Source organism: Polyodon spathula, chromosome 8 (assembly GCF_017654505.1).
Source record: "Polyodon spathula isolate WHYD16114869_AA chromosome 8, ASM1765450v1, whole genome shotgun sequence".
Taxonomy (NCBI): Eukaryota; Metazoa; Chordata; class Actinopteri; order Acipenseriformes; family Polyodontidae; genus Polyodon; species Polyodon spathula.
In genome coordinates, this window is record NC_054541.1 from 48,276,009 (window position 1) to 48,303,092 (window position 27,084).

The window sequence follows — 27,084 nt, forward strand, 5'->3', positions numbered from 1 at the left end:
CCATACCATCAAGAGGTATGGTGTATGTATATATATATATATATATATATATATATATATATATATATATATATATATATATATACTGTATTGTTACTGACTAAAGTAAAAAAAAAAATCTGGTGGGCTGATTCTTAGCTGTTTGCATTAATTTATTTCAGTTGATTTTATATTTATTTTTTATTTATATATTCCCACTGAGTTTCCCAAAAATTTGTGTCTCATGCGGCCATAATAATAATAATAATAATAATAATAATAATAATAAATAATTATACATGAAACAATTAAAGAATACAGGAAATATAATAAGAATTATATATTTTTAAAAAGATTACAAAAATAAGCAAACCAACAACAGTCAGGTTAAAAAGACTAAACTATAAAAGCAAGTCTTTAATCTTGACTTAAATATCTCTAATAAGGTGATGAGTTCCACAGCCTGGGAGCATTATCACTAAGTGCACTAAACCATGACTGCGGCAGGTGCTGTACATCAAATACACACCTGACTGCAGGTTAGTGTACCGGATGAGAAGCTGCTGTAGGTATGAAAAGCAGTGTTTAAATATAAGAGATGAATAGAAGAGACGCTGTTAGCACCTCCATTCTCGTTAACCTTGTTTGACCTCTAGGCAGACCAGTTGGCATTTCTTTTAGTAACTTAAAAAAAAAAAGTTTTTAATTACAATAAAAGACATCCATTAACTGAGTTTGCAAAAGAAAATGAACCACCGCACTCTGGATGTCTTCATTATATTAGATGGGTATGTTCCTTACACAATCAAGGGCATCAGGCTCTCCTTGGCTGGTAAAGCCGCTGATGAAATTGAACCACTTTGTCTCGGAGCTGTAAAGCTAAACAGCAGCTCAGATTGCTTTTCATGATCACGTGCAAGTTTAACAGCTTTGTTAAGACGATGGAGCAGAGGATCTGCTGAGCTGTGCAAGCTTGCCGTTGCTGTCTTTCAGCACGTGAGGAAAAAGACACCTTTTTTTAATAAGGCGAGGAAAAAAGATTTGCAAAGCATGGATCAGCTGTTTGGATGGTCTTGTGAAAGACAAAGCTCTGCCACATGACATAAAGCTGAACTCTGCATCTGCCAAGAGGAATGAAGCTCTGTCACTCCCCAGTGGGACTGCCTTTCTCCCAATATGTGCCAGGAATTCTGATGCTTCTGCTGCATCCACCAGGGCACAGCCTTAAAAGCACTGTGCCTCCGTGCCATCAGCTAGAATGATAGCTGTCTCTTTCAGGTGTCGCTGTCAGATCCTACGAAAAGTGACTAAAGGTACAGTGCTTATTCCTGCTTGTGCATATCATTGATTCTGCTGCAATGTGAGCTTGAGCTTGGCTTGTGGTAATGCATCAGTCTGGTACTGGTGCAAGCTTTGTATTAGGGATGTGGGTTGGAAAGTGGGAGCATGGTGTTCCACAAGGTGTTGTTTGGGAACAATACTTCATGTTGTATCCAAAGGGGTTTTTGCATGGTGATATCTGAATTACAAACGAAAAACACACAAATTTCGTTTATATTAATAAAAACCGGCAGTGTTTATATATATATATATATATATACCACAAAATATATGGTGTTTTGAATATGTGTCAAATTACCTTTAATTTTTGTTGTGTACATTTTTATTGGAATGTTTCCAGTGTATAGGGCGTTTAGTGCCAAATTTATCAAAATGCTGCTTTTTTTTTTCAGTAAAAGTAATAAAAAAAGGATGTTATATATCATTAACACATTTATTTTTCTTTCGCAAAAAATGGTGCAAATTGCTTTTTGGCCCTGATTTCGTGTGTGTGTGTGTGTTATGAGATTTGCTTGTGCAATGAGATTGTGTGTGTTATATTAGATTTGCTTGTGCAGTGAGATTGAGTGTATTGTATGAGATTTGCTTGTGCAATGAAATTGTGTGTATGTTGTATTAGATTTGCTTGTGCATTGAGATTGTTTGTGTGTGTGTGTTGTCTGAGATTTGCTTGTGTATTGAGATTGTGTTTTTCTTAATCCCAGTTAATAAATACTGTATACATATTTTATGACACTCAGGAAGTGTCACAGACGCTTCATCTTGCAGGTACTGGGTACACTGGCAGCATGTGTGCTTCAAAGGTGTTGTTTTGAGGTCATTTCTGCACATGGGTTCTTCAGCTCATCTGGAATGCTAACCTCAGAGCATCCCTGTGTAATGAACTGTGGGTGTGTCCTACGTCATAAACAAGAAAGCTGCTGTTAGAAAACTAAGAAGTAGCCCTTGTTTCATTGCAAACCGCAAACAGATAAATGGTACTATTTTACAAAAGACTAATTTGTTATATGTAGCTGCAGTCTGAACCCACGTTTGTAGGATGTTAAAACCCATGATCGCACGCTTTCACAGTGACCCAGTGGGTTTGTGTTTCTTTTGTGTCTGCATGTTGTTGTTTTTTTATTATTATTTAGTCATCGCCAATGGGTTTTTTACCCCCGGTTTTCTCCCCAGTTTGGAATGCCCAATTGTTATTTGTATCCCGGTTCACCGCTGCAACCCCCTGGCGACTCGGGGAACGGAGGCTGAAACACGCATCCTCCAAAACGTGCTCCTCCAGTCCATCATTTTTCGCACGTCGGATCCACAGTGAGGCCGCCAGACCTGTAGCGCCAGATGACAACAAAGATCTGATTGCTCCACTGCAGACCCGCAGGCGCACTATCGGCCACTGGGGGGGCTGGTGCGCGCTGAACCGTGGATGCCCCTGCTGACCTGAGCCCTCCCTACCTGGGCGATCCCTGGCCAGTTGTGCGTCACCCCTCAGGAACTCCCAGTCATGGTCGGCAGTGACATAGCCAGGCTATAGGGCGCATCCTGCACTCCACGCTGAGCACCTTTACTGGATGCACCACCTGCATGCTGTTTTAATAAGCAGCCCTGTATGGATGGAGCATTTCAGATTTACAGTCTGAAGCACTTGTTAATTCCATAAATATTTTAATGACAGCTATTTGTATCAGCTTGGCTCAGCAGGTCAGCTCTCTCTCTCTGATTAATCAGAACCGCGGCATACAAGTGCAATTAATGTTTTATTCTGTGTCAAACTCAGCAACCTGTCTTGTTTGTTGGCAAACAAGTTGAAGATGCATTATTGAGTGCCCTAAGAAATATCAAGAGCTGTCAGTGTTCACTTAGAACAATCTACAGTGATTTATTCTGAAGTGTAACTTCATTGAAATACGCTTGGATTTGTATTGGCTGTAAAGCAGCTGTCCCTGCTGCCATCTTCTATTCAGAGACCATGCAGGCATTCAGGGGACACCATTTCATACTCACTGAACACCATCTGTATGAGGTGGTGGTGTAGAAATACCAGGACAAACACAGCTGTTTCAAGAAATCCATTCACAGTTTATTTATAATATTACATTTAACTGTGGCAGATTTGGTTAATTGATTGTCCTATATATATTTTTTTAATTTATAATGTGATTTAAGCTTTGTGAGTTGTTGTTGTTGTTGTTGTTATTATTATTATTATTATTATTATTATTATTATTATTATTGTTTGGGACTTCACATTTTGTGAATGATGATAGAGTAAACATACCCACAAGTGAGCTCTTTATCAAACCTATTTACAGTTACTCAAGCTTCCCGAGCAGAGACTGCTAATGGTGCACAATTGCAATGCACTGTGTACTGGTTTAGTGATAAGGACTTGGTATCTGAGACGGTGACTTCAAAGCACTGCATATGAAAGGGTGCAGTATTTGTTTCTGTTTGTTTAGTTATACAAGTTTATTAAATCTTCACAGTAATTTAGCAATGTTCCTGTGCCTTTCCCATGGTTATACTCTGCATTTACTATAGTCTACTATAGTTTGCCATTTTTTTTTTTTTTAAATATACTTTCCATACCTCTCTGAGCTATCCAGTGCTTACTGATGCTTTACCATGATTTCCCTGTGCTTTATTAAACTTTGCTATTCTTTTGCTATGGTAATCTTTTATAAGGGAATAGAGGGCATTAAATATGTAAATTTTGTATAACTTTCATTAGCATTTTTTAGTCTTTCTATTTTTCCAACATCTTTAGACTCTATCAGGTACTGTAGCTACTATTCGTAATGTCAGATCTTGAAAGAATATAAAGTGAAGCAAATCTAAACAAGCTTGCATTGCCTCCCCATAATGTTTCAGCTCATGCCTGCTTCAGTGTTTTGAGTTGAAAAGCTTGGAGGTTGTGTTTTTTAAATTGTTCTGAGTTGAAAAGCTTGGAGGTTGTGTTTTTTTTACATGAGAGAGAGAGCAAGAGAGTCTTGTCATGAGCCCCATGCTTGATAAGCTTCTCCAGTCTTGTCATGAGCCCCATGCTTGATAAGCTTCTCCAGTCTTGTCATGAGCCCCATGCTTGATAAGCTTCTCCAGTCTTGTCATGAGCCCCATGCTTGATAAGCTTCTCCAGTCTTGTCATGAGCCCCATGCTTGACAAGCTTCTCCAGTCTTGTCATGAGCCTCATGCTTGATAAGCTTCTCCAGTCTTGTCATGAGCCCCATGCTTGACAAGCTTCTCCAGTCTTGTCATGAGCCCCATGCTTGACAAGCTTCTCCAGTCTTGTCATGAGCCCCATGCTTGACAAGCTTCTCCAGTCTTGTCATGAGCCCCATGCTTGATAAGCTTCTCCAGTCTTGTCATGAGCCCCATGCTTGATAAGCTTCTCCAGTCTTGTCATGAGCCCCATGCTTGATAAGCTTCTCCAGTCTTGTCATGAGCCCCATGCTTGACAAGCTTCTCCAGTCTTGTCATGAGCCTCATGTTTGATAAGCTTCTCCAGTCTTGTCATGAGCCCCATGCTTGACAAGCTTCTCCAGTCTTGTCATGAGCCCCATGCTTGACAAGCTTCTCCAGTCTTGTCATGAGCCCCATGCTTGATAAGCTTCTCCAGTCTTGTCATGAGCCCCATGCTTGATAAGCTTCTCCAGTCTTGTCATGAGCCCCATGCTTGAGGTAAGCTTCTCCAGTCTTGTCATGAGCCCCATGCTTGATAAGCTTCTCCAGTCTTGTCATGAGCCCCATGCTTGATAAGCTTCTCCAGTCTTGTCATGAGCCCCATGCTTGATAAGCTTCTCCAGTCTTGTCATGAGCCCCATGCTTGAGGTAAGCTTCTCCAGTCTTGTCATGAGCCCCATGCTTGATAAGCTTCTCCAGTCTTGTCATGAGCCCCATGCTTGACAAGCTTCTCCAGTCTTGTCATGAGCCCCATGCTTGAGGTAAGCTTCTCCAGTCTTGGGGAAACAGATCAGAGTTTCTGCTGAGGCATCTCATGAGATTTTAAAGCACTTAGCCAATCTTCTGTTGGGCAGCAGCAGCCTTGTGATTAACAAGGTCTCTGAAGTTTTTTAGGAAGAATATACAATGAATTGAAGGTCCTATCTCGTGAGGCAGCTATTGCAAGCATCGCTATTGGGTAACACTTTACATGACATGTCTCTAATTACTGTTACTTAATAAATACATGTGTGTACTTGCACATAATTATAATGTTATGCATTGCTACAATGTACTTAATATGTACATTTATTTTGCATGATATAACCTTAATCAAGACTCTAAACCTAACCCTAACCCTTTTGTGATACAATTGTGTACTTACATATATCGTGCAAAAAGATTTACACATTAAGTAAATTGTAACTATGCATAGTAATTATAGAGACACTTCATGTGAAGTGTTACCTACTATATCAAGTCTAGTCCACATGAAGATACAGTAGTTTAAACAACAAAGCCAGAATACATTCACTTTCATGGAAAAAAGATTCAGAGGGTATTAAATAGACTGAACATAATTTCCTCTGCTTACACTGGGATCCCTGGCTGTTTGAACAGATTATGCTGATCTCCACAACACATAAACACCTCATTTATTCCATCCTTGCGAATGCCAGCAACAAACAGGATGTTTTTGTTTACACAGGGACGGCACTCGCAACACACATTCATTTAGCATCATTAAACAAAAGAGGTTTATGCATGTGCTTTGTGTTATTGTTAAAGAGCGGGATTCCAAGTGAAGCGTGTTTGCTGACAGCACGGATACATTTAGAGCTAAATCACATCAGGAGGCTCCACTGGAATGTTTGTGTTATCGGTAGGATAATGTCTTTCTGCTGTTTCACCGCCTGCTTGTTTGGAATCGAGCCCACCTTGTTATCTGCCTGTCCAACATTCTGTGGCTGTGTCTCATTACCCAGCAATGCGGTCTGTCCTGTAGGGGACAGACCGCAGTGTCCAGATTCAGAATTCACATCATGAGATTTTCCAGATGTATTAATTTTATTATTTTTTTTACATCGGCTTTGTTCTTTCTGAATTCGATGAAGATGCCAAAGCATTCTAACTAGATTCAAATCAGCACTGCCACACCAAGCCCTTTCCATTTCCGACAGATACACACACATTTCGTAGGTGTTGCAAAAAGCAAACACTTTTTCTGTTTCTGGAAATAATTTAGGAAATGGAGCCACCTTTTAGCTGTCAAGTTAGGCACCGGTGTGTGAGCATGGGGGAGATGCTCCCAGGGACCTGTATGAAGCTTGTCCTGGGCGGCTCCTTGGCCTGTCAAATGGCCTTTTAATAAATTACACAGGCGCTGAAAACTGGACTAACACCTCCTAGTGTGTTATTACACCAGCAGCACGCTACCATGTGCATATGATGTATATGGTGTGCTACATTATGTGATTAATTTTGCATTAACAAAAAAATATATACATTAGCTTTTTGATTTCATTCAGTGCCATCTGGTAGTATAAGATGTAACTGAATTTGAGTGTAAATTCTGCTGTGGACATTGTTGTCAAGGTCTTTTTTTTCCACAAAGGTTTTTTTTTTTTTTTGTGTGTGTGTGTGTGTGAAAGTAAAACCAAAGTAAACCTGTTATCACATAGTGAATTTGACACACTTGTATATCATTCAGCACACTTGTTAGTTTGAATAGATTTGTAATGTTTTTTGTTTTTTTTTGTTATTATTGGCCTTTTTAAAAAGCGTACTGTAGAAGTATTTAGTCTCTAGATGGATTTCTGTCATAATAACAATTGTTGGTCAATTGAATTGAATTTGGTCCTGACACAAGTTGCATCACAGGAAGACAAGCAAAAGAAACAGTGGCCAAAACAACAACAAAACTAAATGCTGCCTTTAGGCAGGATTATACCAACATTACTATGTTGTAATGCCCTTACTCCTGGATTCAGTGCTTCTCCCTCCAGCTGCTAGATATTTCACCTACATTGCAGTTGATTGATTGATTGATTGATTGGCCAGTTGGCTAACCAATCAGATCCCCAGCCTCATATATTACGGTCACTTATCATGGAATAGAAACTCATCACCGTCATGAGAGATCATGTGGCTATTGATTAATAAGAACAAAAATCATTCTCCTGCTTGAAATGATGCGACAGTTACTGTGTGCTCTTCAGAAAACAAGCATCCTATGTAATGATGAAGATCTGCACTCAGAATAATGGGTTACTATTGATCTAAGGGAAGCTGCATTAAGGACGCTCTATGGACAGACTACTACTGCAGATAAAACACAACAGAAAAAAATGATCAAGCCAGAGCAAGGTGGGATTTCTGTAATGAAGCCAGTATAAAAATAGCCACTTGGGGTGCACCTGGGGGGAGAACCGGTAATTTCAGATTTTTTCCATTCCAACTCTGCTTCGGTGGGAAAGAGATCAATGTTGCACACCTTTGTGTACTGACCTTATTACAGAAATCCCACATTGCGCCTGCTTACTCAACACGTCAAATATCAGAAAGAGTAACGATAGTGAATTAAGATCATGAGTTAACAATATAGTAAACGGATAAACACGTCTATATGTATTGAGAGGGTATATACACACACACATTGGTTTTCTTGCTACATAAAGTTTCTAATATACTGTATACATAAATGAACATTGCTTAGCTTGGATTTTGAATTTTGACCAGTCTAGATCCAGACTCTGGTATAAACCCAACAGCATCTGACTCTAATCGAGTGCATCTCTGTTTCCAAAACACATCTCCCATACGTCGGCTCCCAGCCCTTGGAGCCACAGCTGCTCTCTAAGAAGGACAGTGCTAAAACAGAAAGTTACTGGAAGGTTGGCTGTGAACCATGAAGAGGAAGTTGACAGACAGAGGCCGAGAGGAAGCCTGCGGTCTGCGTTCAACTCCCCAGCTCGCCTCACAGAATGCATGTGAGGGGAGTGAAGAAATAAAAAAACTATTCCTGAGGCACCGACTGTTCCAGTAACTGCTTCAACCATCTTAATATTGCAATACTTTATTATGAACATCCTTTTACAGCATAACAAATAGCCTTCAGAGAAGCAAAGGTGCCAGATTATAACGATATTCATATTTTAAAGAAAAGGTTTGATGTGAAAGATTTAAGGACAATGCTTCTGTGAAATGTAATTACTCTGTCTCCTAATGAAAATAATACTTTGGTGCTTGCTTTATGTTGGGCGTTTTTTTTATTTACAGCAGAGGCTTATGCCCTCTCTCTTGTCCGCTCCGATCTGGCAGGGATTGATTCAGGGGTGTAGATTTATTCTGGAGCTTCTGATCATCTCAGGTCTTAAAGCTTTCACTGTAGGTTTGATTGACACGTTATAGTGGCACTGAAACTGCACCTGCCACTCAGGATTCTTTCAGGCATTAGCAGAGGAACTGCGGCTGCATTATGGAAAGGCTGCACGGCCCGTTACTACTGTGGTTCAAAGATGCATTGTCAAATGTGAAAGAAGAATCACACTGTCAATCCCATAAACTGGTATTGCCCTGGATAGATTGAGGCCCCATTCAAATATTTCTATGGCAAATACAAGTTCACAATGCTGAGAAACCTCGCTGCATGTACAGTGTACTCTGATTGGAGCCTGAATAAATCTGTGGATTTGTATGACTAACACAGAATAAGCGTCAATCAGGTTCAGATGATCTGTTAACTGGGAGGCTGGTTATTCTGTGTTCCATGTTGACATTGTATGCAGTATACAGTATGACTGCAAACTCCAGAGCAATTAGTGATGCCAGTGAATTTGATTCCTCTCGACTGAAGTGTTTCTTATTGAGTCACTTAGTTATAGACAGAGAAGTCAGCTTGGGGAGTCCTGTAAAAGAAAACACTGGCAGTCTAATTATCATCTTGTGTGGTTTATTAACAAAATGTAAGATTGTGTTTTCCAACCCTTTTATAGGCATGCACAGCAGAGGTTTACATTTACACTGAAATAACAATAAAGGCAGTTCTTAGCCGTTTCTAATCTCAATAAAACCCTGATTATTGGGCATTACCTTGGTGGCTGACCTTTACCAAACACTGATGACCTCTAATCACGGTTCTATTCCTTTCTCTCTTGTTTTGCTCAAGAGCTTTTTCGCTTGCCATAAGCAATGTTCAGACCATGCTGGCCTCAGGTTATTGGGTCTCTGAATTATGTCTGTGTTGCTTCTTCAGTGTTGCGATGGATTTTTAATGATGTGCTGTAATGAGAATGATGTGTAATCAGTCCCGTCAGCCACAGCCCAGTCCACCAGCTGTCACTGCAAATGAAAAGAAGGTTTGCCGGGCTGCAGTGTAGATCTTTATTATTGTAATCAAGGCAAGGGGGCACCTAGATAGCAACTGTCCTGTTTTCTACTGCATCAACAGATCCATTAGTTTACCGACGAGTCTATTAATCACCCAGACATGCTTGTTTATTTAACTAAAACAAGCTAGTTCTAGAAAGGGATCTCTATTTCAGCGCGTAGCAGTCTCTTCCCTTTCACTTTCTCTATCACTAGGAGGGACGAAGTAGTCCTGCAGTTCTCTGGTCGCTGGTTCCACACAGAGGTCTGTGTGTCTGTCTGTCACAATCTACATGGTGAACACAACGACTGCCTTGCTTTTGCATCAAGCTTCTATACTACATTCCCAGCCTCTGCTAGACGTTTCAGATTGCATTGGGCTATAATCCAATAATCTCACAATGTTATACCTGGACATTCAGCCTTTCACATTTTAACCTTAACACTTACCTGTAGATCCAAATTCTGCCTCGCTGAGCAGCATTGCCAATGGCACACTTCTGATCAATTAGATATTAGACACATTTAGCCCTTATTTCTATCAGGCACTGATGTTATGAGGCTTGTGTATGAATGTGCTTGGGCTGGTTACTGACATGTCCAGCTGTGAATTTCAATCTGTGGGTGCTTATTTTACAATCCAAGCACATTTAAAGTGTAGTATACAGCATATATTTAGTTTATAATTGCACTCGTGGAATATATTGCTGTGAATTCCAAACAGCATGCATTAGCCTTCCTAAATCCAGACAAGAATAAAGTAAATAGATTAGCACAAGGTCAGCAGCTGTTCCCAGACATCATCAAAGAGAATATGTTCAGTATTTTAATATGTTTTACCATACCTTGCTGGGCTTTACAATTCTCGCTGTACCTGTGCTTTACCATTCTTTCACTGTGCTTTACTACACTATGCTATGATTTTACTATGGGAAACTTCTGTGAGGGCTGTTCAAAACATTTGTCACTATCTCTGTGTTTTTATTCAAAGGTTTATTTCCCGTTTCTCCAGTACATCGTAAAATGTAGTTCTAGTAACTTAAGTAAGCCTTTGATTCCACTTCCACAAACCGCATTCTGACCTGAACCTCGTACTTGACAAGCACTGTGCTGTTCCAGTGATTGTCCTGCCCTCTCTGAGGAACATAATCCTACATTTCTTTAACCCTGTAGTGCCCATTTCAGTATCAAATCTGATGCAATGCTTAGCCACCCCTCTATATTATTATACTTTAAATCCAGCCTCGCAAGCCAGAATTTTTCATATCAGTACATTGTGTTGCTGGACAGGAAAAGGAATTTAGTTACAGGAAGTAGCTTTACTCATTTCAGACATGTCTGGACATTACAGGGTTAGAAAAGCGCTAAAAAGGTAACTTGGAGTGATGGGGAACCAGTATGAACTTAGTTGTTTTGTAAATGTACTGTATGTTATGTTCGGCAGTGAAAATGTACATTACTTGTGTGCTTAATGATCAGAGTGGAGGTTTCATTGCTTCAATAAAAAAAAAAAAAAAGTAATACCTGAACTAGATTACGCCCACCCCACCATCCACTTTGCCTTCTCTTGTCTCCCACACCTCAAAAGGCCAGGAAGCATGCTTGACTTAGTGTGACAGAAAGTGGCCTTGCATGAATACCAGCTGGTACAGCGCATGTAAAATTTAAGAGCTTTTAATCCCAACACTCTGGTGGTACGGAGAATATTTTTCCTGTGATGATCATATAAATGCAGGAGAGAGCTGCTATAAACTTTTTTTTTTCCTAGTGTGTGCCCTAATTAAATGTTCCTCCCTTCCTCTTTTCTACATGTGATATGCATGGTTGGGCATTGTATGAACTGACAGCGCTGCATCAGTGCTCTTTCAGGGCACTTCACAGCACAGGCAGTGTTGCTAGTCTAGGGAAACATGCTGTAGGGAGTGATTTGTTTTTTTTTCTTTCTGTTTTTGTGAATGAATTGACCTGGTACACATGTGTAGTGTTATGTTTGAGCATTGCATACGCCTCTGTATTGAATGGCCTGGCTTCATGACTTAGTTCTGTAGGAGCAGGCTGTGTAAATGCCAGCTACCCGGTCAGCTGATCAGTAATACTGCACTGACTGGAATTCCATTGCTCCTAACCCCTCTCTGCACGGGGCGCCAGGAGCGTGTTTAAATGGGAAATGCGGAGCGACTGCCAGATGCCTTCCTGCTTAGCATATAAGCTAAATTAAAAAAACACTCAGCCACTCAGCTGAAAGGGTTTCCCAGGCTAGTTGCAGTACAGGTGCGTGTTATTGAGCTATGGTAGCTAGCTTTCTGCTTTCTGATCTGTGAGGATTCAGCAAGACAGCTGGGAATAAGACAGGAGCTCAGGGGCTGGTTTCTGAATGCTCTGGTACTCCCAGTGAGCTGCCATCGAGTAGACAAGCAGCAGATAAGCCTAGCCTGCTAGGGGACCTGGCATGGCATTCCTATGTGGCACGAGCCGTGCTTTTCGTGATGAAGTTGGTAAGTACAACTGATTCTTGAAATAAGAAACGCTGTATGTTTTTTGACAGGCACGGGGACACTGTTCAAGTAGTCTGCTGTTTAAGGTGTAATTGGACATGTACCGCTTGCATTTCTCGTACAGTAATTGTGTTTTGAATTTACAGCTTTGAGTTCTAAAAAGTTTTCCATCACTAGTGTTAAAAGAAATGTGACAGTGCTATGGATGAGAATTTGTTTCATCTACAGCACATGGGTTGTTTTTTGTGTCCTGAGGTAATTTGCTTTACTGTATATGAGAAGGGGGGGGGGGGGGTAGGGCTGTGCTTGTGGAATTTTGCTTGGTTTTGAAGAGCTGGAATATATATGTGCTTTTCCTCCTCTCACAGCGGCAGTGTGGAAGAGCTGAGGCATCACCAGCTGTGCGGGGATCAGGAGTCACTGCCCTGCCCTGGCTGTACAAACTACACCAGGGTCCGCCCCCTGTCTAATGAGCAGATGAAAATCATTAGTGAGGTTATAGGATGCCGTGTGTTTGTGTATGCAGGGATATCAGCTTGAGTACAAACATTCAAGGTGGGCTTGTTTTATTATTCATGACCAACCTTGCTTTTGTCCATTTATGGTTGTCATTGAATGAAGCTGCATTCAGGAAAGCATGCTTGCGAGCCCCTCATTGAGCACCAGGGATTAGCTGGAGTTGTTAATGATCGTGATGATGGAGTGTGTCTCTCAGCCTCTGAATTGGATGCAGGCTGCCGCTCTGCCACAGGTGTGTTTCAGTCCTGACGTTGTTTCAGCCCATACTGGGTGATGATGAATGTTATTAAGTTTGCTGACAGCACACTCGGAAAGGTAAATCATCTTCTGTTCTGTGTTCCTGGATCGGAGCTGGCTGTATTTCAGGTTTGCTGCAGGTAACTTTGCTAAGGGAGTAACAACAACATTGTCATGCAAAAGATAAAGGGGAAAAAAGACATGGCCCTTTGCTTTATTTTTAGTTTGTTAAAAAAAACCCGATGGACATGGGCTATGTTATGCTTTCAGAAATAAGTTTGAATGTGCTCAGCACGGACAGTGTTCTCCCTGGCATGTGATTCAGTCAAAGAGCCTGTTCAGGAGCACCGTGAGGCTTGATGCATTAGCACAGGGATGCAAAGCATTTCACGTCTAGTTCTAGTTCAGACTGGTGGCACCCATTTCGATCACATTGTATGTGAGGGGTGAGCTGTTTTTTTTTTTAATTTTAGCTGTAATAGTCTTGCTCCCTGTTGCCTGTTGTTTTCTAATGTTTTTTTTATTTATTTTTTATTTTTTTAATACTTATGTGTTTCACCGTTGTGGTTCTCTCACTGTCTCCCTGTATATACTAGATCAGGAACAGTATATAGGAAATATATGTGTACCACAGGGATGGAAGTACAACTCCCATTGCATAGCAGTTGGATCCATTCCTGGTTTAATAATCACCTGAGCTTGTTACCTATGCACTGTGGCTCATTATTATTTATCTTTTAGCAAAAAGCTCATAGTAAACCCTAGAATGAAAGTAGGGATAGATAATTTTTTGGAAGGTCAGCAGATTATATATATTTGAAATCCTCCCTGTATCTCATCAGCTATTGCTTGGAAATGACTGTGCTTTAGGAGCAGTTTGGCCTGAATTGCCTGAGAATCTGCTGTTAATTCACTAAACTGTCTCTTTTTAAAAACATTTTCTTAAGCATGCTGTCCAGTGAACAAATGATAAATAGCCTGCTGTCAGAGGGTGAAGAAATGAGCAAGCGCTCGCCACCTCCTGTAGCTCTGTTTATAATATGATGATTGCTGCTCGTTAGAGAAACCCATGAAAATCTGCTCAACTCAGATTGGAAGTAATAGGCATCTGTGTTGTTTTCCCCTCACTGTTGCTTTAGGCAGTGCAGTAATACAGCACATGCCTCTGAAAGTGATGTCTCACCCCTCTATGCTGATATAGACACGTGGCACCCGATGCTTCTCTGCTTAGGGGCTATGAACTGGTTCTGGCACCACACTGCGCCGCTTGATTGTTTTGATGGTGCATCATCGTGCAGCGTGTGGGCAGCTGCGTGTTGCTGCTTGAAATGATGAGCACTTTGTGTCTCGCAGTGTTGCTCCACCTTCATTAGGAATTGAATTCAATCTAGTCTCTTGAATTCTGTCTCCGGTAGAAGGCTGTATACTTGCCTGGGTTGCTAATCCCTTGTCTAAGTCACTGTGCTCAACTAGTTCTTGGCTTGTCTGTGCATTTGGTACTTTGCCCTTGTCAATATGCAAGTCACCTAGCTTATTATTATTATGTGCCAAATTTGCAAACTGTTTACTCATCCTTGTAAGTTTGTAATCCTCTCTTCCATTTTTCAGTAATAAATCGCAGATGTTTTCTTAATTGTCTGGTCAGTACTGATGCTGCTGCCAGATCTTTCTCTCTTGTACATCTCTTATTGTTATCATTGAGTCCTGCCAGTCCTGCCACTACATGACTATGTGAAATCAGTGGTAACCCTTTGCTTTCTCTCTATTTTCAGATGAGGGACCGTATTCCAAACCATCCAACCCCTCAAAGCCACCAGAGGGAGCGCTGGCTGTTCGAAGGCAGAGCATCCCAGGTACTTCATTGGGACTTTGTCAGACTTCTTTAATCTTGCCAGTCAAAAAGTCTTGTACCATTACCAAATGAGCCACACGATTGTGCTACGTGTGCATAACAGGTCTAAAATATTAATACAACAATAATATTTAAATTTTGCTTGTTTCAATATGTTCACACTTCATCCACACAAAACATAAAACAAAAAAACAAGCAGTTATCTGACTAACTGCTGTTGAATTGTGGACATGTGTCCTCTTTATCTGCATGCTCCATCAGTGTGCATTTGCATGACGATAGCCAGATGCTTCAGTCCCCTTCTGTTTCTCTCAACAGGTTGGTCTGACAGTCAGGCTTCAATCACCTGTGAAATGTATTTCTGTGCAGGGTAAATACTGTACACAGTGACACTCATAATTATTAGGGCTGTGAATTAAACCATAAGCTTGAGTACGCCAGCACTAGTCCATGGAGAGTGACAGAGTTAGGGGTTATTGATTGAGTGAATAATCAGATGCTATACAGAAACCACACAGAGGGCAGGGAATTAACAAAGAAAGCCATAGAAATACCCCTTTACTGGTGGCTGCCAGCGCATTTCCTTTTGACAACTGCTTTACAAATTAATTCAATCCACGGCTGTTAAGTTTACGTATTCAGTATTGTTTTGGGGATGATAATAAAAGGATTCCTTTCTGAGGTTGTGTTCAGACCGGGAGGTCAATTACAATTGTATTGTGCAGTTTCTAATTAAATGAGCTTTACAATGTAAATGCAATTGTATTGTTTAGTTCCTAATTAAATGTGATTACAATGTAAGTGCAATTGTAATTGAATATTGGCACACCTGCAAAATTTGTAATTGTACCAAATCATTGATCCATTCCAGTTCAATTACACATTTATTTGTCATTCAATCATTGGCTTTTCAACCACTTTTGGGGACTCCAATTCTTTAAAGAAAATAAGTTTGCAGTATGTTTGTAGCTGTGATTATTGTTTGGTTATTTTGAATAAATAGAGTGAACATAATTAACATGTGTAGTCATTTAGTTACTTTCTAGAGTAATATAATTAAGTAATTACTGCAGCATAATTGTAAATGTAACAACAAATATAGCATTGTGATTATAATTTCAGCAAACAACTCTGCTATAATTCTAATGAGCCCAAGGCTTGTGGTGTTGTGTTAAGTGTAACAGCCTTTGATTTCAGTTGAGATTTGTAGGCCCTCGTAGGGTTAAATATGACAGTGTAAGTGTGATTGCAGTCTTAGTGAGAGAATAAAGCTGCTGCAGCGTGTTTCACTGTAACCAGAGTTTAAACTAGAATAAACTAAGCAGGCAGACGTTTCAGCTAATAATTCCTTCACCAGGGAAAGGCAGAGTGGGTTTGGAGGGGGAGGTCATTTATTTTGAATTGCTCTTTTAATATTTATTCTCTTGTTAGTTTTCTGTAATTGTAGAAGTAACGCAGAATTGAAGGATGTAACCCACAGAACCTAGTGTTTAAGAAAGTTGCATAATAATTGAAAGGTATTGTAAGATGAGTGTGCTATTTTTATAAGAGCATTTCGCATCGCATTCGTAAGAGTGCTGTTAAGTGCACTGCAGTTCTTCAGGCAGTGTGTTTCTCTAACCTTAGTTCATGCATTTGCTGGCGTATCATACATTTTCAAAGACCCAGTTAAAGAAAATGAATGTCGGTAATATAAAAAGGGCAGGTTTGTTTGCTGAAACATTGAGACGTGCATTTCTATCAGAGAGAAAGAGAAATGTATGTGGGAAACTCACTTAACCTTTTCACAAACAAAAGAAAATAGAAATATTTCAGACCTGCCCCCGAGTTGCTCGGTGCGACCTCTCGCTACATGGCTCGGCTTCTCTGTGTTAATTAAAAACGATTGAGCCCTTTAAGTTTCCCATCAGTCCTGCCTCCAGCTCAGGTGCTGCTCGTAATGTTCCATTTCTGACTGATGCATAGTCTGCGGCTGTATGAATGAACTGTCCTGAAGGTCTGCCTGAAGACTCTCTTGTTGTAGGTCATTAGAAAGCTGAAGTGTAGTAAAGGACAGAATGTTGCTTTGGGTGAAAGTCTGATTATTCCCTGAATGCAGCACTTCAAGTTGCACAGCTCAGATACACGCCGAGTCTGGTCCCAGGAATAGCATTAAAATGTCAAGTTAATGTTTAGTTAAAGAGCAAACTACCATGGTTGTAGAGGCACTCATTCATTTTATAATAGTTTATTATGATGCTTTGCAGAATGCTAAAGTATTACAGATAAGGAGTTTTTAAAGGAAAGTAATAGAGAATCCTCATGTGGTTAAATGCAAAAAATACCCCTTGAAAAACAAGTACAGTAAACAATGGGGTTTTTATTATTATTTAGACCCTTCAAGCATTACCGACATTGTATTATTCCTATAAATGTTAGACACTTCTAGTAAATTCAGTTTTACCTATGGGGAGGTTTCTGCGCAGTAAAGTCTGGTTCATGTAGCTAATATCGCACACTTACTATTTTATAATACAGTTATTTCCATGACTGGGTGCTACCTCTGGGACCAGTTTCTCAAATATCCCAACATTGCTCTCAATCGATGAAATTAGAGGTGCAGCACCATACCACTAGACCATAGAGGTGCAGCGTATGTGAACCAGAGTATGTGAAAATGCTTTTATGCAGCTGTACCGTGACTCTACTGCTACTCAATCATTTAATTGGAGTTGCGGTACAACTGCATGTGAATTAATAAAGTGCAATTCCCCGTGCTCATATATTATTACTTTTTACTTACACATGAAGTGCTGTGCAATCCTTGTGCCTAAATACAAATATACATTTTAAACACGCGTGTTACACAGACCTGTTTATATCCCATGTACCAGTGACAATACACCAACATTAAAACACAACACAAAATACACACAGGGGCGGGCACTTTGCCGCAGGGTAGTATAAAACACACCACCAGAAATAGTGAGTTTATTAGCTGTGTTTCATTGCATGCTTAGTGTTTCAGGCGAGGGTATTAATGTTGCATTATCCTAGTGCATTCCTTTGTATACTGGCCATACTGCAAAACTTCCACGTTGCTCAATTCAAACTACCCCAGATACAAAACATACAGTAGCTGGTAACCTTAATAAACATGCAAAATGTGAAACAAGAGTGCTGAAACAGTAATAAAGAATGATTAAGAACAGTTTATAAAGAATACCTTTAAGGGTACCGTAACAGAGCAGCCACTCACTGTGGTTCATTGTCCCTTTAAATGCAGACCCAGGACACAGGAACTTGGTTTCAAAGCGCTGAGGCGCTTTTTTTAATAAACAAACAAAAATAAACAAAACAAACACCTAGCTCTATTTGAGCACTAAGTAAAAACACAAACAGGAACCTAAACTATTTTGCAGGATGGCTAAGCCGTTTACCTGACAAATAAACAAACCTCACAGGTTTAACACAGATCTTTCCTCTTTGTATACGTTTGAGTGCACTATCAAGCGGGCTTCTAGACACTCCAGCAGCCCAGAACAGACTGGCTGCTTCCTTTAAATACCCTGCACCTGACTCTAATTAACAATGATTGCCAGGTGCAGGGGATAATTACTAATACAACCATTACCAAAACAATTAAACAATTAAACAAATGTGCATTTGCACATTTTTTTTTGTTGTTTGTTTTTCAGCAAGGAGGAATTAACCCTCTCCCTTCTCACAGTACTGAAAAAGTTAGCATTGCAACAAAATGACAGGTTTATACATCCTGTATCATCATGAAAAAACAACATTCATCACATGATGATACAACTGGCCACCAAGGGCAAAGTTAACAGCAGCTGACTCATTTAGCTGGATTCAACCCCAGCCTGACACATGAACCAATGAAACACTTAGCCCCAAGCACCGGTATATCCAGACCCACAAGCCCCAGCAGAGTGATTTACTGCATGGAAACATCTCTACAATGATTGAGGCCGGAGCTGAAGTTTCAGGATGCTGAACAAATCATAGCTTGGGGCTCCCTGGTGATTTCATACACTTCTGCTAGAATGGCTGGATCTTCAAAGGCACATTCAGATGGGGATGACAGAAGGAATGTAGAAAGATTAAAGAATCAAAAAATCATTGTCAGGTACATCTGGTTCAACAGCAACTAAGACCTCTTACAGAACTGTACTAAATATATCCGGATATATCTGTACTCATTGGAAATGAATAAGCCCTAGCAGAATGAGTTGCACAGCCTGGGTGATGAGCAGAGGAATGGAATGGGTACTGATTGGAAATGAAGAAGCCCTAGTAGAGTGAGTTGCACAGCCTGGGTGATGAGCAGAGGAGTGGAATGGGTACTGATTGGAAATGAAGAAGCCCTAGCGGAATGAGTTGTACAGCCTGGGTGATGATCAGAGGAATGGAATGGGTACTGATTGGAAATGAAGAAGCCCTAGTAGAGTGAGTTGCACAGCCTGGGTGATGAGCAGAGGAGTGGAATGGGTACTGATTGGAAATGAAGAAGCCCTAGCGGAATGAGTTGCACAGCCTGGGTGATGAGCAGAGGAATGGAATGGGTACTGATTGGAAATGAAGAAGCCCTAGCAGAATGAGTTGCTCAGCCTGGGTGATGAGCAGAGGAGTGGAATGGGTACTGATTGGAAATGAAGAAGCCCTAGCGGAATGAGTTGTACAGCCTGGGTGATGAGCAGAGGAATGGAATGGGTACTGATTGGAAATGAAGAAGTCTAGCAGAATGAGTTGCTCGGCCTGGGTGATGAGCAGAGGAATGTAACGGGTACTGATTGGAAATGAAGAAGCCCTAGCGGAATTAGTTGTACAGACTGGGTGATGATCAGAGGAATGGAATGGGTACTGATTGGAAATGAAGAAGCCCTAGCAGAGTGAGTTGGAAAGAGGACACATGGAATATCCAGCTCTGCCCTCTGGTACACTTAACACCGGTCTTTGAGACTGTACACATGAAGAATGTTTTAAATATTATGACGACTACTACTGCTACTTTCTCTTCTGCATCTGAACATTTCACTTACAGACCCTTCTGAATTGGTTTTTATTTCAAATTAGTTCAATATCCATCCCTGTTCCCACCCTCTTTTTGAAGGTGCTAAATAGTATTTTTCTCCAGTTGTCATTTGACAGCTGGTGTAGTATCTCATATGAATATTTAAATAGGACTGCTTCTTATAATAATATTTATAATGTTGCATTTACATGACAGTCTGCTGTTTTGCCTGTTGCCAGTGATGCCAGTGATAGTACTTGGTTCATGTAAACTGGCCCACATTGTGTGAGCTGGCCTGTACAGCTGAAGCAGCGCTTTTAGGCAGTGACTGCTCACCTGGAGGAATTGCAGCGCTGGAATCCCCCTCCTGGCTTTTAAACCAAGAGAACCCCTTCAAAGGTCAGGCATGGCTTTAGAGCAGCGATGCTCAACTGCACAGAATTAATGACCATTTCTCATAGCTACCCACTTAATTTAGCTAAATGCATTTTGTACATTGCATTACCTCTATCTTTGCATTACCTCTACTACCTTCCATATATATATATATATATATATATTATATATATATATATATATATATATACACACACACACACACACACACACACACACACACACACACACACACACACACAGTACCAGTAAAGAGTCTGAGCAGGAAATCACCCGACATGTCTTCCCAGCTCTTCTGCAGCAATTCCCAGAGATGTAGGGCACTTGTGGGTAGCTTTGCTTTGACTCTTCTGTCCAGTTCGTCCCATACAAGTTCTATGGGATTGAGGTTTGGAGACTGGGCAGGCCAGGTCATTAGATTGAGTTGTCCTTCACTTTCCTGCCAGATAGTTCTTGCACAACTTTGAGGTGTGTTTCGGATCATTATCTTGCTTAAGAATGAAGAATTGCCCAACTAGCTGTAATCCTGATGGAATGGCATGCCTCTGAAGTATGCTGTGATAGCCATGCTGGTTGAGTAAGCCATGGACTTGGTAAAGATCACCAACTCTGTCACCAGCAAAGCAACCCCAGACCATGACACTCCCTCCTCCATGCTTGACAGTGGGAACCACACATGCAGAACTCATGCGCTCACACTCTCTGCGTCTCACAGATACTCTGTGGTCGGACCCAAATATTTCAAATTGACTCATCGGTCCATAAGACCAACTTCCACTCCTCAAACATCCAGTTTCTGTGTTTTTTGGCCCAGGCAAGTCTCTTCCTCTTATTCTGCCCTCTTAACAATGGTTTCTTTGCAGCAATTCTTCCAGTTAGGCCAGCTTCACACAATCTCCTCTGAACAGTTGATGTTGAAACATTTGTACTTCTAGTAGAATTTAGCTGAGCTTGTATTTCAGGGGCAGTTAGTCGCTGGTTTCGCAGACTTGTGACTCGAATGAACTTGTTCTCTGATTCTGAGGTCACCCTTGGCCTGCCTAACCTTGTTCGGTTCTCATGAGAGCCAGTTTCTTCAAATTGTTTGATGTTCTTGGCCACAGCAGTTACAGACACTTACAAAGTTCTTGCAATTTATCTTAAAGATTGACCTTCATTTCTTAAAGTAATTACAGACTGTCTTTTTTCTTTGCTTAACTGAGCATATTTTGCCATTTTCTACTCCCTTACTTTCAGGAATGGCAAACTTTTGACTATGCTACCTATATTTATAGTAATCATGGACCCTCACCTGTTAAAAATAATTGGTGACAAAAGGTTAATTAGGTAACATGCTAGTTAACGCAGAGAACATTTAACAAAGACACTTTTACGCTTAGGCCAGTTTTCTAACACAGTGTTATACACATTTCAGTTTTTTAACTGACTTGGGCTTCAGACTGAAATCCCCTTGCTTTGGGTGACAAGATTTACATTTTCATTTAAAAAAAAAATTTTTGACCACAATTCACTTATGATTATCAGCTTATATAAGTATGCATATAATATAATGAAATATTAAGTGTTTATCGACAAGTTTATACAGTTAAAAGCATAGATAATCATGAAAAACCTGGTTTCAAGCAGATGTACTCAAACTTTTGACTGGTACTGTGTGTGTGTGTGTGTGTGTGTGTGTGTGTGTGTGTGTGTGTGTGTGTGTGTGTGTATATATATATATATATATGTATGTATGCATGTATGCAATATGCCCGACAGGCCATCGGTATACGTCAAATATACAGACGCCCGAGAAGTCTGTATATTCAACTTATACGGATGCCCTGAAGGGCCTTATACAGGGTTAGAAGCTAACAGTATTTTACTGCTAGTCCAAAGGACTAGTACCTTTTGAAACTTGCTAGTCCTGATGTAAACTTACTAGTCTTTATGTGAAGTGCCTAAGTTGGAATCAACAACAACAGTTGGGGTCCCTAAAAATAGGCTTAGATTTTATTTTGCTAAAAAAATAAACATTGTTATAAATTTTGATTTAAAGTTTTTTGTTTTTAACAAAACACCTTTGTAACGCACTTGCATTGTGTTCCCACAGAGCTGGAACGCAATAAAAAGAACAGCAACACAAAACCCACCAACACTATTCTTTGTGCCAAAGTTCTCATGAATGGTGAGGGACTATAAGTATTGGCTACCATGCTTCAGCAAGACTAGGATATTAGCGCCTGATTGGTCACCACTGTGATGCACAGACTTCCTATTGGCAGAATGGGCAATTCAAATCCAGAATAGGGTGGTAGAGGTTAACTGGCTTTGCAGTGAAGAGGTTTCAACAGAAGGCCATGGTATCTGTCACCCCTCTGTTTCAGCAGTGTATGTGAATCCCACAGGCATGTATTTCTATTCTTTATACAAGCCACCATCACATCAGGCTTTTATCAGAGGGATTTCACTTTGGAAATCGGTATTGGAACAGTGAGATTGTGGGCCTTGGTAACCAGTAAGTAGTGCTGTACCATTTCTAGATGTCAGAGTGACTTCATTGAACCAGTTATAAAAAAAAAATACTGTACACATACAGTTATAGTCAAAGGTTTTCATACCACAATGGAAATTTATAATTTCTAGAAATTTCCCGAAAACAATTTATAGGAACAATCTTTTGTAGTAAAAGTTTTGATTTTGTGGATGAGGGTATTTTTTTTTTTACAAGAAATAGTCAACAGTTATTTATTTCAGCAATTGTTTTGCAAAACTAGAAAAATGCTAATTCGAAAGTATTCATACCTTGACAAGGAAAATGTAATTAATATCTAGTTGAGGCACCTTTTACCAAAAATAACCTCTTTTAAACGATTAGGATATTTGTCAATGAACTTTTGGCATGATTCTTGAGTGATTCAATGCAAAATTGTTCCAGTTCATTAAAATTCCAATGACTTCTCTTGTGCACAGCTTTCTCAACTCAAACCAAAAATTCTCAATCGGATTTGGATCGGGACTTTGACTAGCCATTCCAGAAGCTTGATTCTATTCTTCTTTAAGCATTCTGAAGTAGATTTTGATGTGTGCTTTGGAGCGTTGTTGTGTTGGAACGTGTAAGCATTTGAGTATCCCAGTTTCAACTATTGTTTCAATTATCAAGGAGTACAAGACTCTGTCACAATGCTCCATCGAGCTATTTGGTCATACCTAGTTCTCAATTATGGAGGTGGTAATATCCTTCTATGGGGCTGGGTTTTTTTCTAAAGGCACAGGAAATGTAGTTCCAATACATGGTAACTTGGATTCCATAGCATACCAAAAGATATTGGCTAATCATCTGAAGCACTCTGATTGTGAATGGTATGGTATGAGTTGAAGAAGGCTGTGCAGAAGAGAAGAATTTGAATGAACTGGCCAATATCCTGATCTTTAAAAGAGGTGATTATTGCTAAAGGTACCTTAGCTAGCTATTAATTTCAGTTTCCTTGTCATGGTATGAATACATTTGAATGTCCTTTTTTGTGCAAATACATTGCTGAAATAAATAATTGTAAATACTGAAATAAATAAATCTATTTCTTGTCATTTTTTTTCCTCATCCACAAAAGCAAAACTTTTGCTACAAAAGATTTTTCCTATCATTTGTTTTTGGGAAATTTCTAGAAATTATAACTTTCCACTGTGGTATGAAAACCTTTGACTACAACTGTATGTGTACAGTATTTAACTTTTTTTTTATAACTGAAGCATTGATTACACTTTGCTTTAAAGCTGCGAGATGTAAGTTTGTGACATCTCGCAGATCAAGGTTTCAGCAATTTGCTGTATCAAGAACATTCAGTGCAGGGCTGTCTTTTTATTGACAAGCCGACTAACCCCAAAGTCAGGACATTCGCTTCCACATCGTTATTCAATCATTTAGTTTGTGGTTTTATTGATCAGCAGACCTAAGATAATATAAAAGCTGCCTCCTTTTGCTTTAATCACCCATACTCTGCTCCTTATTTATAGGGCCTGACACCTTTGCTGTGTATTCTCTGTGGATTGTTCAGTTACACAGATTTGCAGAGCTGACAACCTTTGTGAAGAAATCATAAATCAAACGATGATTCAGGGGTTTGCTGTTATGTGATCCGGTTTGTGGATTGCTTTTCTCTAATCAGAGAAAGTTTAAAACAGCTTGTGAAAGAGGCCTTTGGATTTCACATAACTATTTTTACAAGTTTTATTTTTATTAACTGATTATCTCAGACAGTCAAGACCTGTAAAATGCTAAATTGAGGGATGCATCCTAGAAAACCTAGCCTTGCTTTCTATACGTACCAACCGAATAGAAACTTGAGAGAACTCAAATGTTTTGGGGCGGTTGTACTGTGTTCTTCAGTGAATGGGATATAGCCAGAATACTGGATGCAACCACAAATAGGTACGTCCTTGTAATTCTGCTTTCATTCACAATCTCACTGCTATGATTATTATTAGTGCTAGTAGCTAATGCCTTTATCCAAGTGACTTCTTTAACTTACTCCTTTGTTAACTATATTGTTAGTTTTGGATTGTCCTTTTACTGTAGCGAACAAAAGGCTTTGGACCCAAACAGGGTTGTTATAATGAGGGTGTACTGTGTTTAGTATTTGACTTGTATGTTTAATATACACCACTTGCTCATTTTAATATATAACACGTGCATATTTGTTATTTCATTTTTGTTATTTTTAACCTCCCATAGTGTTCAACATTTAACAGAATCCAATATCATCTGTGGTAGTATGCCCCGCCCCTGTCTGTATTTTGTGTTGCATGTGGTGTGTTAATGTTGGTGTATAGGTATTGGTGCACGGGATGGGTCTGTGTAGCATGAGTGATTTAAAATCGAATTGTATTTAGGCACGGGATTGCGAAATCACTTCACGTGCAGATAAAGTATGTAATAATATGTGAGCACGGGGTTGCACAAATTAGTTCACATGCTGGGATTCAAATTAATAATTAATTAGTAATTGAATCCTGGCACAACAGTATATATAGATGCACATTTTACTCACTCGGGGTTGTGTGTTAAGGTGAAAGAACGGGAGAGAGTGAGGAGAGTAAAGTGAGCTTTAAAAAGATAATAACAATTGAAGGATCGGAACTTGTTTGTTTAGTGTTCGTCCCTGTGTGTTAGTGTCTGTTCGTTTTGTTTGTTTGTCTGTTTTGTCCAACACACCATTTTCTTTTATAAAGAAACTTTTTATTTTATAATAAAATGCACTGAGCGCCGCAGCTTCTCAGCTTCACCTGCCAGTACTGCCTGTCTCTGTGTACTCCTTTCTGGCCTGATGTCACCCTACAGCCAGGCTGTTCACATATCCCTTAGAAAAAAATAATATACTGCAAAATTGTCTGATTTTAATCTACTGTTGGTAACATTATATGTCCTATTTTGACACAAGTGTACTTGCAGTATGCAATTTTTTATATTCTTTTTGTAAGTAATGCAACGTCGTTCTCAAATATTGGCCATTACTTCTCTTTTGCATACCTGCATTGTCTCTTGCTAGATATGCACCTCCAGATTCTGACAAATACTTTTAGAAAACCAGGCGCAACTTCTGCTCTGGATCAAAAAGTGTTAATGCTCTGCGGCTGGCCACCTATGTCGATAACTGGTACTGAAAAAATTAGTAGAAACTAACTAAAGTACAAGTCTGGGAAAAACAAATGGAAGACTGGAAGAAGTATAAAAGTGTGTTGTTGAAAAAGTGTATGAACCCTGTGTAACTGCAGTAGATGAATAATGGAATTAAAATCTAAGCCTTTCATAGCTATTTGAGTATCTCTTTCACAAAGATGTTTGCGGGTAATTAAAATTGTTCATCTGCTTGTGGTCATTGCAAAAATAATTATGTACAGTCAATTACTTTTTGGAACAGAATCAGGCAACGTTTTAGACCAATTAAGTACCAAGCTGAACTTTTGTTTTGTGTTGTCAGCGAGATGACAGCAGTGCTGCTACAACAAACTAGCCTGTAGCCACCAACCTTTCAATCCCATGTAGTGTGCTGTGCATTGGGAACGCTACGGGAGAAAGGCAGCCCACATTGAGTTAGAGTACAGCATGACGTTCACCCAGACTAACCTGTCGCTCCTTTGTTCTTTCCCCAGATGAGTTCAAGGGCTCTACAATAGTGGAGCTGATGAAGAAGGAAGGCACCACCTTGGGGCTGACGGTGTCTGGAGGCATTGACAAGGATGGCAGGCCCAGAGTGTCTAACCTGAGGCAGGGGGGCACCGCAGCTAGGTAACTGCCGCTGTGTGGAAAGCATTGCTAGGTTACAAGGTCCGTTGCTGTATGTGGAAAGCGTTACTAGGTTACAAGGTCTGGCGCTATGTGTGAAGAGTTTTGCTAGGTAACCGCGTCTGGCGCTGTGTGTGGAAAGCGTTGCTAGGTTACCAGGTCTGCCCCTGTGTCTGGAAAGCGTTGCTAGGTTACCAGGTCTGCCCCTGTGTCTGGAAAGCATTGCTAGGTAACTGTGTCTGTTGATGTGTGTGAAAAGCGTTGCTAGGTTACCAGGTCTGGTGCTGTGTGTGAAGAGAGTTGCTAGGTTACAGCGTCTGGCGCTGTGTGTGGAAAGCGTTGCTAGGTTACCAGGTCTGGTGCTGTGTGTGAAGAGAGTTGCTAGGTTACAGCGTCTGGCGCTGTGTGTGAAGAGAGTTGCTAGGTAACTGCATCTGGCGCTGTGTGTGGAAAGCTTTGCTAGGTTACCAAGTCTGATCAGGGCTGTCTTGGTGGAGCGGTAGGGCCCGCTGGCAAAGACGACACTGGTGCTAAAACACAAGGACTATGAGTCTGCTCTCCAGAGACGAGAGACAAGCACAAGAATACTCTGGTCTCATCTCACACTCATCACTCATCAGTCGTTTTTAAATGCAGTTATAGCCATTAATAAATCATCTGGCCTTTTTTTATCCAAGTGCTCTGAATCTGTTT

At 40.2% G+C, this 27,084-nt stretch overlaps 1 protein-coding gene across 8 annotated transcripts in view; it reads left to right on the forward strand.

Annotated features, from left to right (window-relative positions):
• The window catches only part of LOC121320089 (glutamate receptor-interacting protein 1-like), a 158,761-nt gene that overhangs the window by 100,192 nt on the left and 31,485 nt on the right, over positions 1-27,084 (forward strand). For 6 of the 8 annotated variants that reach the window (XM_041258278.1, XM_041258282.1, XM_041258275.1 and 3 more), the window contains exons 2-3: positions 14,646-14,726; positions 26,259-26,394. In XM_041258278.1, coding sequence (XP_041114212.1) covers positions 14,646-14,726; positions 26,259-26,394 — 217 coding nt within the window. Of the gene's footprint in view, positions 1-1,207; positions 1,293-11,890; positions 12,118-14,645; positions 14,727-26,258; positions 26,395-27,084 lie in introns of those variants that run through there. The other 2 variants (XM_041258277.1, XM_041258279.1) reach the window with 2 other exon arrangements.